General features: G+C 38.2%; 1 protein-coding gene across 15 annotated transcripts in view; it reads left to right on the top strand.

Annotated features, from left to right (window-relative positions):
* The window catches only part of LOC129762599 (neurexin-1), a 257,329-nt gene that overhangs the window by 228,605 nt on the left and 15,173 nt on the right, over window positions 1-13,551 (top strand). For all 15 annotated transcript variants that reach the window (XM_055761047.1, XM_055761038.1, XM_055761121.1 and 12 more), the window contains one exon: window positions 8,657-8,804. In XM_055761047.1, the coding sequence (XP_055617022.1) occupies window positions 8,657-8,804 (148 nt within the window). The remainder of the gene's footprint in view (window positions 1-8,656; window positions 8,805-13,551) is intronic.

The following is a 13,551-nucleotide window of genomic DNA, read 5'->3' as shown; positions in this document are numbered from 1 at the left end:
ATTTTTATCAAGGCTCATATGGCGTTAGCCTGACGGGGCCGGAGTTGAATATTTTGACAATTTTTCTTATTATCAATGTTAGTAATATTTAACCGATTACTCGCGGTCGGCTCGAGGTTAGTATTACAAGTGTTCTCGTAATTGGGATGTTGCTGTCTCCAATGCTCTGTACGTGTGCCCGACACGGGATACTTCCTATTGGGATGCAGCTGACCATTAATCAGCAACGCCCCCCTAGTCTGTACCCCATATCTAGCGTGGTGCGTCTTTCTCGACTCGAGGAATCCAGGATAGAATGGTCACTAGCCGGCGCAATCATCAGCTCGTGTAGAGTTGTCATGAGCGGTACAACCTTTGGCTCTTGTTGAATCATCAGTGGACTGCACAACCTTTGGCCCGTGTATCTGTAAAGAGTGTGTGTATGTATTGCCGCGACTAAGTAAAAGTTTATAGATCGGATAGGAGGGATATGAAACAGGGACACAACGAAGGAAACATCATTAAACGTTGACATCGGCGTTTCTGAGGAACAGGTATAGATGAAGCAGAAGATCAGGATCACGGCTACCTAAGATATCCCGGACGGGGATATCCGATTGTCTGCCTTGTGCTCTCAGTGCTCTAGAGAGCTGAGAGTGAGCAGCATGTTACAATCACATCAATGGCTTTTGTTAAAAAAAAAATTTACAGCTTGGTCGTTAGTAGGTTAAAAAAGAGTTAGTCAGTGTCAGTGTTTGTCAAATCATTAAGATATTTACTGCAATTGTTTTATGCGTAGATGATTTCTGAAAAGGGTAAAACCATTTTCTTATATCTTTTCATGTATTATGTAATGAAAACCAGAACGAGCAAAAATTATTTTAATGACTGACTACTGAAATCCTTCTACGAATAATACAAATATCAAAATCAATATAAAAGCCAAAAGTCTGGCAACATATTTGTGAATAGCGGCACGTAGCAATATATTTGTAAGCAGCGGCACATAACAATACGTTTGTAAACAAAAATATTGCATTCAAAATTCTTCGGCGCTTTCGATGTTCGACAACAAAAATGCCTCAAAAACTTGATGCCATCTGACGATTCTAACTGGCAGAAATATATCGAAAACGGAAGTTAGAAACAGTGAATCAAGAATTATCCAAAAGAAACGAGATGTCGTTTGACATTTTGACCCGTTGTGGTGCATTTTGGACACGCATAAGGGCGTCTTACCTCGTTTTTCGGAATGGCGTAATACGAATGCGTTTAGAATTCTCGTTATTTTTTGTTGGTCGTTATCACTTTAGTTTATTTCATTACAAAGAAAACAAATGTGGCTATGTTGTAAAGGGAAGAAATGTTGAAATATGTAGTAAAATACATTTTTCATCTCCTTTTGCTTTAAATGGACGTTTTACCCTATCCTCCCCTACGCTTAACGTTAACACTTTCGCTTAACGTTCATTCGTCTCATTTTTGACATTGCAGCGAAGTTTTCAATCGTCGTTTTCTAAGTGGATTGTAACATTCATTTATTCGGGCAGTTAATATTCGAATGAAAGATTTGCTGTTGTATTCAAAATGCAACCTTTGATACAAATGAAAATGGCGAAGTGCAAAGTTGTGTAGTAAGCCCACATGAATAATCAGTTGTTGGCGTCGGAGGTGCAATGGTAAACGTGACTGTTATGGTCTCCTATGCGACTTTCAATACCACCTCTTTTTTTAAACGGTCCAGGATGCAAAAACGCAAACAAGCGCAACAGTTCCCGCTGCTTGCTTCTAATTTGCTATGCCGATTTCCACAGGCTCCATGGTTTTGAAGTCTGTGTTAGGGAAATATCCATCCATTCCAGTGATCGTACCTCAATCGTTGCGCAATCATAACTGAGTGGATTTCCGAGCGGCACTCGCTTATATACCGATTGGTGTGATTTCAATAGCCTGTTTTGAAAGCAATGTTAAGTTTTTGGATCAAAATGTAACAAGCATATTAGGCGTAGACATTTTATCTTTCGAATGAAATGTTTATCATACCATTTCGTTCAGTTGTTTAGGAGTTTCTTCTTCTTCTTCTTCAATGGCACTAACGTTCCTAGAGGAACTTCGCCGTCTCAACGTAGTATTACTTGCGTCATTTTTATTAGTACTTAGTTGAGATTTCTATGCCAAATAACACGCCTTGAATGCATTCTGAGTGGCAAGCTCTAGAATACGCGTGATCACAGTGCAAGTCGGAGGAAATTTCTTTGACAAAAAATTCCCCCGACCAGAACGGGAATCGAACCCGAACACCCGGCATGTTAGTTATGACGCTAACCACTCGGCCAAGGGAGCACTATCGCTATTAACTATTAAGCTATTAACGCTCAAAATCTCGATCTCCGGCGTAAAGCTTTCGTTTTCGAAACTTTGAACTTACACCCCAGTATAGAAATGAAAGACGTAGTCCTACGTCAAAAGGGTGATGTCCAGAGTATGTCCGCAACGTTAACGTAGAACTACGATTTTAGAAACGACGAGAAATAAACATTATAGAAATTCAACTCTTTACTACAAACATTTATCAGCACTGACAAGGACCGATGAATGAATGCTTTCACAGAGGGCGTGAAAGATTAGCGATGCAATAGAACGCCAATTTGAGTAGATTTTCAAATTAACGCTCAGAATTAACATGTGCTGTTGATTACTCACCAACTATCACTCAGAACAACAACAGAATACTAGAGGTGGGTTATATCTGTGATATAACCGCAAGATGGACGTAGAACTACCGTTGGCTTTGTAATGATTTGTTTCAAGTTGCGTCTGAATCAAATCACACTGAATGAATGGATATTTTGAAAGTGTGTGAGTGGATGAGTATAAGTGTTGAATTATAATTGATACAAGGAAGAACATAAAATTCGACTCTTTCAAACTGACTGGTGGTTCTTAAACGGATCGATGGTTGGCTTTGTAGAAGCAACTGAAGATGGTTGAAAAATATTTGTTTCTTGTTCTCGTGTGAAAATACACGAGATGTGTATTCTCATTGTCAGTATGTATCTCTTCTTCTAGAGATTTACTGCCTTCACACACGAGTTTATATTTGTTCAACGATCACCATTATATATCTTTGTCACGTATAAAATCAACAACCTTTACGTGTGACTCAAACTCTACACCTAACGGTATGAAATCCGACGATGTACAGAACCCATGTGAGCATCCGCACCAATGTACGCAAAGCTTTCGTGAACATTCAAAATTGGCACTGTTGCTCCTTATTATCATCGATACTTGGTTTTTTCGCTATAGCCTCCGTTCAGTCCGGTTGCAGAAAAGAAATGCTATTGAGAGAGAAGGGCATTGGTGATTGATGCATTGGTGAGCGAGCGAAAGCATTCTACACTCGCTTCACATTCGCAACTAAATGGGTTTCCGAGCGAGCCCCAGCTTATATACAGATTTGTGCGATTTCAATAGTCTGCTTTCAAAGCAATTCTTAAGCTATTGTTTTCAAGTCAGTAATTACCATTCGGCTTGAAATGCGCTGCACTTTGACGCCTTTTCATCCCGGAAGTAATGATAGACTTCACGGAAAACAATTTATCGATCGGAAAAAGCCACTAATAAGTCATTCACGATTTATCATTAATCCCCTGCTAGCGACCAGTTGGCAGCGACAGCAAGGCTTTCCAAAGAGCCTTTCTCAAGGCCAAGTGTTTAGTTTAGATATCCAAATTGATCTTTTTTAAAGGCTAGAGGTTAATGAACTGAGAAAGCTTCAGAGCCTAAAAAAGTATCATCATCATCACCAATAAATCCATGCACGCCACAGAATTTACAGAAGCTCACTTCCATCGAAAAATTATAAAATGAATTCGTTTTTTTTGGTTATGGATAGTACATCGAAATTTTTAAAATAAGTCTTTAAAAAATATTTTGGTGGCCCTGAAAAGGTCTGATAAGTTGCATGATTCATTCCTGTTCTCGTGAGAACAATATTTGCGAAATTTGCTACTTCTCGAATCTCGAATTTGCTTGAAACTGGGAAGTTCATTCGCTTCTAGTGTCTGCACGATTTTCCCAGGTTCCTAAGTTTAGAAGATCATGTTAGGACAGACATATTCCACTCTGCACAAAGGCAAGCGAGGACAAAAGTACTCGCAGTTTGCATTTATTTGCAGAGCCGATTTCCCCAGAAACCTCGGTTTTGAAGTCTGTGTTAGGGAAACACATTTCAATCGGAACAAAAATACACCCGATTTGTATGAATTCGCAATGCCGATTTCCCCACGCTCCATGGATTTGAAGTCTGTGTTAGGGAAACACATTCCAGTCGGAACAAAAATACCCCCGACTTGCATGAATTTGAAATACCGATTTCTCCAGGCACCTTGGTTTAGAAATCTCTATTAGGGAACACATTTCGGTGGGAACAAAAGCTCCCCCTACTTTCGTGTGTTTGCAATGCCGATTTCGCTGCTTGGTTTTAAAGTCTGTGTTAGGGAACATTTTTCGATGAGAACAAAAGTCCCCCTACTTTCATGTATTTGCAATGCCGATTTCCCCAAGGCTGCTTGGTTTTGATGGCTGTGTTAGGGAAACCGTAAATCGGGCCAATCAAAACGATGCAGTTAGGGCGTTTAGATAACGCCTAATATTTTACAGTTATTCAATTGTTTATCTAATGAAAAACAACATTTTGTTAGTTGCGATAGATGCGTAGAAATATTCCCTATCAATTGATGCAAACATCTCTCTTATCCAGTACGAAATGTTCGAGCTATAAGCATTCGAAATCTTTCATTTTTTCCTGCATGTTCTGTGTTTAGGTTTTCATTTTACCCTCCATATATTCCGGTTAGACGTAGTCCCACGTCAAAAAATCGGTTAACATGCGGCCATAGCGCTCACCATTCACAGTTACCGTCTCGCCGTCCTCATTTTCAAAGAAATACGGCCCGATGACTCTACTAGACCATAATGCGCACCAAACAGCGACTTTTGGCGGATGCAATGGCCTCTTAACAATCACGTGTGGATTTTCTGAGCCCCATATACGGAAATTTTGGGTGTTCACAAAGCCACCGAGCTCGAAATGTTCCTCATCGCTGAAGAAAATTTTATGCGAAAATTCAGCATTTTGCTGCTGTTGTTCGTTCACCCAATCGACGTATGCCCGACGCATTCCATGGTCACCACGCTCTAATTTTTGTACCAGTTGGACTTTATATGGATGTAGGTGCAAGTCCAAATGCAAAATTCACCACGATGATGTGTTTGACAAGCCCAATTGCTGAGCACGCCTTGGAATCGAAACATTCGGGTCATCCTCCACACTGGCAGCAACAGCAGCAATATTTTCGGCCGAACGCATATTACGATGATGCACAGGTTTCACAATATACGCTACGGATCCAGTTTGTTCGAATTAACGCACTACATTAGCGATTATGTGCTCTGTAGGCCGTCCATGACGACCAAAATCCGTCCGTAATGCTCGGAAAACATTTGCCGGTTTTTCATCATTTTTATAGTATAATTTAACAAAATTAACACGTTGTGCGATGCTAAAACGATCCATATTGTAAAATGGCAGACATTCAACTAACGATATGACGCTTTGGTTAACAGCTATGTCAAACGGTTGTCAGCGCAGGGCTGTATACTTTCGGAAACCCGATATGGAAAACCCTGTACATTCAAAGTTTGTAAGCAAAGTTGATAACGTTTAAAAAATTCATCAAAACGTGACATTTGCTAAACTGATAGTTTTGTAAAAAGGTGCTCGCCTGTTTCCGAACTACGAGGCGGAATGAATAGCTTAAATTGTATGAGTATAAACACTATTTAAGAATATTTTACAAGCGTGAGAAGCAATAATTGCTGCAGACATAAAACACAAATTGGTAGCAGAAAAAGTTTACCCAACATTCGGAGAGAAATTTTTCATTCCTCCTTTTGTAAACCAATTGTGTAACAACATGAATAGATAAAATTGTTTTCCCGAAAAACAAATTGTGTTTGCTTCCAGCATACAGATATTATTTATCGTTACATTCATCAGCGACGATAATTGATATCCAGAACATACGGATTAAATGGAATGGATGGAGCATAACATTTTACGATACAATCTCTTCCTCTCGCATCCAAGAACCACCATCAAACTACAATGCTTCGGAAAGGACACGGCTGAATGAAAATAAAATTTAAAAAAAAACGAAAACAATCATACGAACAAGGCACAGCGCTTCGAAATAAATTTCGCTTCAAATTTAAATTGAAATTTCATTCCGATCTCGCACAATACTCATCGCTCATCATTTTGCGCCGCTTTTCATCCGCCGATGTTTGAATTCGAATCCTCCTCATGTATCCATGCTCAACACACATTCCCATATACGCCCACTCATTCAACAGTCCCAAGCGCGCATACAAATGACAGAAGCTCACCATCCGTCCGGTCCCAGCTCCATCTTCCCGCCTCCCGTCATCATTACACGTGTTTCCAGTGAGCCTAGAAAAATAGCCCCAAAAGAGCGACTCACAAATTGAAAATTCTGGGAACCAAAACAGTTATAAAATATGGCTGTTCATGAAAGTGCCCCCCAGTTCCCGATCATCTCCTCCCCTTCCGTCGTAACCGTCGAAAGACTGATACCAAGAATATAATATTGATACAACACGGCGTACGTATTTTGTGACAAATTTATTGAACCAACTAAAAAGAATTATTACACTCTAAAGTGCCACGCATTGGTAATCACTGTATCGGCCAAATTTTGACATTCTAATCAACGGTTTTGAAAGTTTGCGAAATGAGATCAAAATTGACAAATAGTAAATTTAATAAGAATGAACGCGAACGTCAGGGCGCTAATTTATTTGCACCAAAATTTGAACAAGTATTAATTATTAAACGTTATTAGTTAGTTGAATTGTTGTCATAAGTTTGTTCGACTTCAATTCCCGTTTCTTCGTTATACGTTTTTTTTCTCTTATTATTATCGACCATTCCCGAAATTTCCCTCACTTTACTTCGGTATGTTAAACCTTGCTTGCTACCTTCCGGAAATTTGATATTCTGAGTTCAACATGATTGTGTTTTCAGCTTATTTTATTCGATTTCGGTTTCATCGGTTTGTTTCTATCAGTTCTTTGAACAAAATTGCCTGCGGCTTCACTGGCATGCCCAAAACCATACTCTTCAAAAAAAACAAAATGCATGTGAAAATTCCATACGACAGCATCAGCAATACACCATCCACCGTTATGTTAGTTAGCAATGGAAAAATATTGAACATTCACTATTATAAATTATCCAACACGAAAATATTAGCGAACAAATATATATGTAATGTTTCCACTCTCTCCATTATCCACGAATTCCGTCCCGAGACCAAACGAAAACAAGCTAAGATTCAACGCTCCGGAAGGAATTTTATTTTGATTTTTGATTTTTCTACACTCATCGCAAGCTGTGCTCACGCCCACAAACAACGTTCCCTGTCCGATCCTAACCTAAATTGAGCAAGAAAGTTTAGTGTAACCACTCCTCCCTTACGACTCTAGTGAACATCATCCGTGAAAATATTCCAATCTAAACAAACCACAGACCACCTCTCTCGTTCGTGTTTGTCAAATTCCTTTGTCTAACCCATTCCCCCCCATCATCATTAGTGTAGCACGTCATCTGTCACAATTCCTAATGTTTACCTACCGTCTAATTCACTCATTAAGATCACCATCATCGCCGACCTCCTTTTTGACAAGGATTTACATTATCAGTTCCAGCGCACAGTTCTGTTTGGTTAAGAGAGTCCCCGTTTCCCATCGTCTCCCACATACGAACACGAAAGCCCCAAACACATCGTTCGAAAGCACAATTTCCACTCGCGTGGCAAAATTTAGAGACCCCCCGTCGCACAACATATCGTTGTTATGCCCTAATTTGTTTGACATAAGCACCGTTAGAATCAGCCGTCGACACCATTTTCACCATTTATTATTATTGTTATGATATGCCGATTAAAACCAGAAGCAATCGAAAGGCAAGAATTAGTTCCCGGAAAAGCACACGCTTTTTGGTCAAAAATTTTGGTTGAATTCTCCCATTCCTCTCCGTATTTATTTTATTTTCACTGCCAAACGGTTTTTCGTTTAGTTTCCGTAGCCGGAAAACAAAATTCGCTTTTTGTGCGTCTGGTGAATACCGTCACCATACCACACACACCTATGTTACCCTTCCCTGGTCACCTTCCTTCCAACCGCCCGAACCGTCAAAAAGCCAAAACCCTTCCTCCCGTTTTCAAGATTGCCTGAGCATTTTCACAGCTCTCATGCAGAGAGGAGAAACGAAACAACTTTTTTTTACTAGAATGTGTCCTCTTTTTTCTCTTTTTATCTCTTCTTTTTCTTCGTTTTCACTTCATTGTGTGTCTTCCCTCCTCAAACTATCACACCATCACCACCCCGAAACCTGAACCCGGAACCCAACTTGGCTGAACTCGCCGCTCATCGAACTCGAACACCCGGGGTTTTTTGAAAACCCATAAAAATGTGCACATTTATTCCATCCCGCCCTTCCGTTGTGGGGTCCAAATGAAATGCATTCTCCCCTACACACGATACGCAACGCGCGCGCCACATTGAACACCGATCATGCCACAACCTCCAGCGGAGGCAATCCTGGGTCGCCACAGCACCCTGGAGGTGAAGTCGCTGCACCTGGGTGGGCTGTTCCACGCCGAGGAGGAGATCCAGATGACGGCCGCGATGCCCAACTTCGTCGGCCAGCTGCAGGGCTTCGTGTACAACGGACATCGGTGAGTATCGGTTCCTTGAATTGAAAAATCCTCCAGAAATGTCAGTACCACTGCGCTAAACCTGTATTTCAATGTTGACTGAACAAATTTTTTACGATCAGTAGATCATGCCTTTTTCAATTTTTCAACATTATCTGTGAATTCACTTGTTCTACACCCAAAGTTAATTTTTAGCAAATGTTATGGCATCCCGATTTATTACATTAAATGAGCCGAAAAATAACAGAAAATGCAATACGCGAGGAGACGTTGAAATGAAAGCATATGTTTCGTATAGTTTTCCAAATACACGGCCCAGGCAGAGAAAGATATATATTCTCGTTCATGCTCTTCTTCATCCTTTTAAAAACATTTTCCAACTTCATTTTATGATGAGGTGTGACATTATCACGCTTTTATACAGATATTTTTTTCGAATCCCAAATGAAATGAAAAAAAGAAAAAAAAAAGGAAAAACTGATCCCATACATACAAACATTTTTTAAGCTTTTAAAACAACTCATTATTTGACCCTCCAGCACCCGGAATAGCATTATTGACTATATGTATCGTGACACCCTGCGTTCATTGCGTTTTTTCCACGTTGAAAGCCTGACTAAAAACCTTCCTTGGATGTGAGCATGAACAGGTCGTGAAGTAGTATGATCATTTCACGGTGAACCACATTGCGAACAAACAATCCAGAAAATCGCGGTGTATAGAATGTTCTGGTTCGCATTCACGTTCATATTGAATGTTCGCCAGTGAACGTGAAACAAATAAACATCGAGCTACAATGAAGTAATTCGGATAAAAGTACAGTTGTTCACGAGGCAGCCTAAAGCAACAAAGTTTTCCGACCTGATTGAACGAAAAGATATCCAACAATTTTCAGAATGCCTTGAGACATTCGAACGTGAACCTGAATGGGGAAATACTTTGACGTCTATATTCACCACTGTTTTCGCGTTCACGTTCACCGATGCCGGCGAACTATGGTGAATTCACCAACATTCACAATCTCAATCACAACACAACAATCCACAGTGGAAATTCAGAATCGTAGCGAAATATTGAATTAATCCATTTTTATTAATATGAATTTTGTTTAAATATGTTTTCCAACTAGAAAATATTTCTTCCTATCGTTTCAAGATATTTTTCTCGCGTTTTATATATGGACTGATGAATTATTAACAAAAAGTGTTTGTTCCACGTTCATGGGAGGCTTAAACCAGCCTTTAGAGAGACGTCCATCACTTATAAGTGATCAATAACCGGAGCTTTATACGTTTTAAACTGCCCAGAAGAAATTTAAAACAAAATGACATTAGGTACAGGTCGTAATTTTCTATTGCTTGATTAATCCCTTGAACGGAAGTGACGAGTCCAGCTCGTCATAAACTTTCCTGCACAAACTGACAATGAAGAGCTGGACTCGCCAGAAACTGCATCTTCCGGAGTTAAAACAATCCATAAACTTGAAAATCATTAGTCATCAACAATCTGTCAATATCAATCCCTCCTCTTAAAACGAAGAAAATTCAATCGTCTGCAGAGCAGACTGACTGAGTATAAATTGTCGTTCAAGGGGTTAAAGTCAGCGCAACACCACGTAATTTATATAGGGGAAAGTCGGGAAAGACGGACAGGGCGGGTAAGATGGACACTTATGTAGAATTGATAAATTACATTTCTATTTTAAATATGAATGATGTACAAACATGTAATACTGTATATCAATCAGCCACTCCATGCCAAACCGATATAGTGGTTCTCAGATTTTCGTGAAAAGTGGTAGATTTGTTCTTTATCGCAAACAATTAGATCCGTATTTTCTTATTTTTTCGTTAGGGTGACCATTTCCATTTTAGGGTGGTCCGTAAAATCACATTTTTTCCACTTTCTCCCAAAAATGCCTTTTTTCAAAAATTTATAACTTTTGAACTACTGAACCGATTCAGATGATCGACATATCAAATTAAAAAAAAAATTAGTTGGCCTTTATTAAAAAAAATACTACAGTTGCAGAAAATTTGAATTTTGTTCAAATTTGTTATTACTGATTGTATTTGTTTCTGATTTGTTTGTTTTCTCTTGTTTCTCTTGTTTGTTTTCTCTGAAAAGCTGAAAATTTTTCACATAACACATCTCGAAATCAGAGAGGCGTTTTTGAGTTTTTGAGTTATAATTTTTCAAATTTAACCGATGGTCCAAAATATTATTTTTCCATTTTGTTCCTAAATTGACTTTTTCCATTTAATTGACTTTAATTTGATATGTCGATCACCTCAATCGGTTCAGTAATTCAAAAGTTATGAATTTTTGAAAAAAGTAATTTTTGGAAAAAAAGAGAAAAAAAAATTTTTCAGACCACCCTAAAATGGAAATGGTGACCCTAACGAAAAAATTAAGAAACGATAAGGAACAAAACTGCAACTTTTCTCGAAAATCTGAGAACCACTATATCGGTTTGGCATGAAATGGCAGAATACTTTTGACACATACTGTGTACACCTAGCTGGTCTTCTGTCAAAATTGTAATAAAAGTTATCTGCTACGAACAGTTCGATGTAAACTCTCGTCTACAGAAAATAAGATTCTTCTTGTTAACAAGCAACTTTTTTAACATCTTCAGTTACGTGAATGTTTTACCATCGCTTTCCTTCCATGTTATCTAATCAACGTTAATTTTTTCTCATCTTACTCCAGAAATATTGATGTTAATATAAATTAATAAAGTCGGGTAAGACGCACATACAGTCTAAGAGAAAGACAAACATGTTATTTTGAAAACAAAATTATCTACTCCTTTTTTTAGCAGATGCTCACTAAATTCGTTTGCAAGAGCAACCGAAAGTCAGCGGATGGAAGATTCCCCCAACCAAGAACTAGTGCGACATCTCCCCAACCTAGAGAGGAGATTCTATGGGAAGTCCATGACGGAAGTCTGAAAATTGGCTTTCGAACTGGCGGAAAAACGGATTGAAGCATTCGTTCAATAAACCAAATCAGATAGCCGAAAAAGTCTGGCTTGAGTACATCAACTTGAATTTCAAAATATAACTTTTCAGTTAGTGTCAATCTTCCCCACCCTAGTTTCTGACGAAAAAAAATCGAGGTAACAATAAGATGGATATCTTTCCCTCCAAGTGTCCGTCTTTCCCCCACTCTTTCTTATTTTTTTTCAAAAATGCCGGACAAATTTATTTGGCAAAATTTCTGCCTCAAAAACAAATATTATAGAAAGAGACTTAGACTAACGATTTGTGGTTAGATAACTATATACTTTTAGTGAAATTCAAGAAAAAAAATCAACTTTTACTTAAGGTGTCCGTCTGTACCGCCCTTCCCCTAGGTTGCTTTACACAGGTTGATTCGAGAGTCTTCCTCTGAAACGATCAAACTCAATTCAATCGATAATATATTTGTAATGTTGCATTGCTGAAAGACCTTGTTGACAGACTGCCCTCAACGACCTGGCCTAACTGGACAATGCATCAGCAATGGAAATTCCTCCATCATTTCATAACTTTATAACTTAATAATTTCATAACTTCATAACCTGATAACTTCATAACTTCATAACTTCATAACTTCACTACTTCTGTAGGGGCGCTGGTGATCCTTTCACGGCGGAATCAGGTCCGTTGAACGGTAGAAGGTTACCGTAATAAAAGGCGCGAACATTAACTCGTGGTACACTATATTGCTGTATTCGTAGCGAAATGAACAAACAGAATTTTCCTAGTCGATGGTTTTTATTGGACTGATCTGCTCGATAAAATTCATAATGGTTATCGAGGCAGAGCGCTTCATCTCGATAACGAGATGCGAGAGAATCCTACCACCTATTACTACTCTCCTCCGCTTTGCGTCATGCCAGTAACGAAGTTGAATTATAGCGAATTAATTTAGGGTAAACATATAAGTTGTGGCAAATGCCCAAACAACTTCATAACATCATAGCTTCATAATTAAATTATTTTATTACTTTATTACTTCATTACTTCATTGCTTCATTACTTCATTACTTCATTACTTCATTACTTCATTACTTCATTACTTCATTACTTCATTACTTCATTACTTCATTACTTCATTACTTCATTACTTCATTACTTCATTACTTCATTACTTCATTGCTTCTTTGCTTCATTGCTGACGAATTTCATGCCAACTCTTCTCAGGCATCATCTCAGATAGCAGCGAAATGTTGTGAATGTAAACACATGGATTTTTTGAGCAGCTTTGCATACTTGAAATATTCAAAAAAGGATTAGACTAGTTTTATAATGGGACCAACATTTTTCTCTTGATTTTTTACAAAAATCATAACTCAAAAACTATAATACCTACAAAATTTGGGTACAAGGATGAAATGTAAAAAATTTTCAAAGAAAGACATGAAAAAGTTGTTGTTCGAAAAACTTTATCCCTGTAAAAGTGCCCATCTTCCGATGTATGGGTGACTTGTTGGAAATTGTAAAGGCTACTCATATCAATTTTTCAGAATTTAAAAAAAAATTTAGAGAAAAATAAATCTTAATTTTCAAAATATTTGTTTTTCAATGATTTTATTTTTCTACAATTTACTTAGTATTTTCTAATGAAAACATAAATAATTTCCTACAATTAATTCTTTGACTTAAATTTTGAAGATCTGATAGATTTTGTGTGAGAAATTACTTAAAGCTTTGAGTACTTTAAAAATTAAAAGATCTACAAAATGATGGTTAAAGAATGAAATGCTGGGAATTATTTATGT

This window comes from Toxorhynchites rutilus, chromosome 1 (genome assembly GCF_029784135.1).
Source record: "Toxorhynchites rutilus septentrionalis strain SRP chromosome 1, ASM2978413v1, whole genome shotgun sequence".
In the NCBI taxonomy this organism is placed as follows: Eukaryota; Metazoa; Arthropoda; class Insecta; order Diptera; family Culicidae; genus Toxorhynchites; species Toxorhynchites rutilus.
Note: the sequence above shows the minus strand (reverse complement) of the source record. Positions and strands in the feature narration are given on the sequence as shown.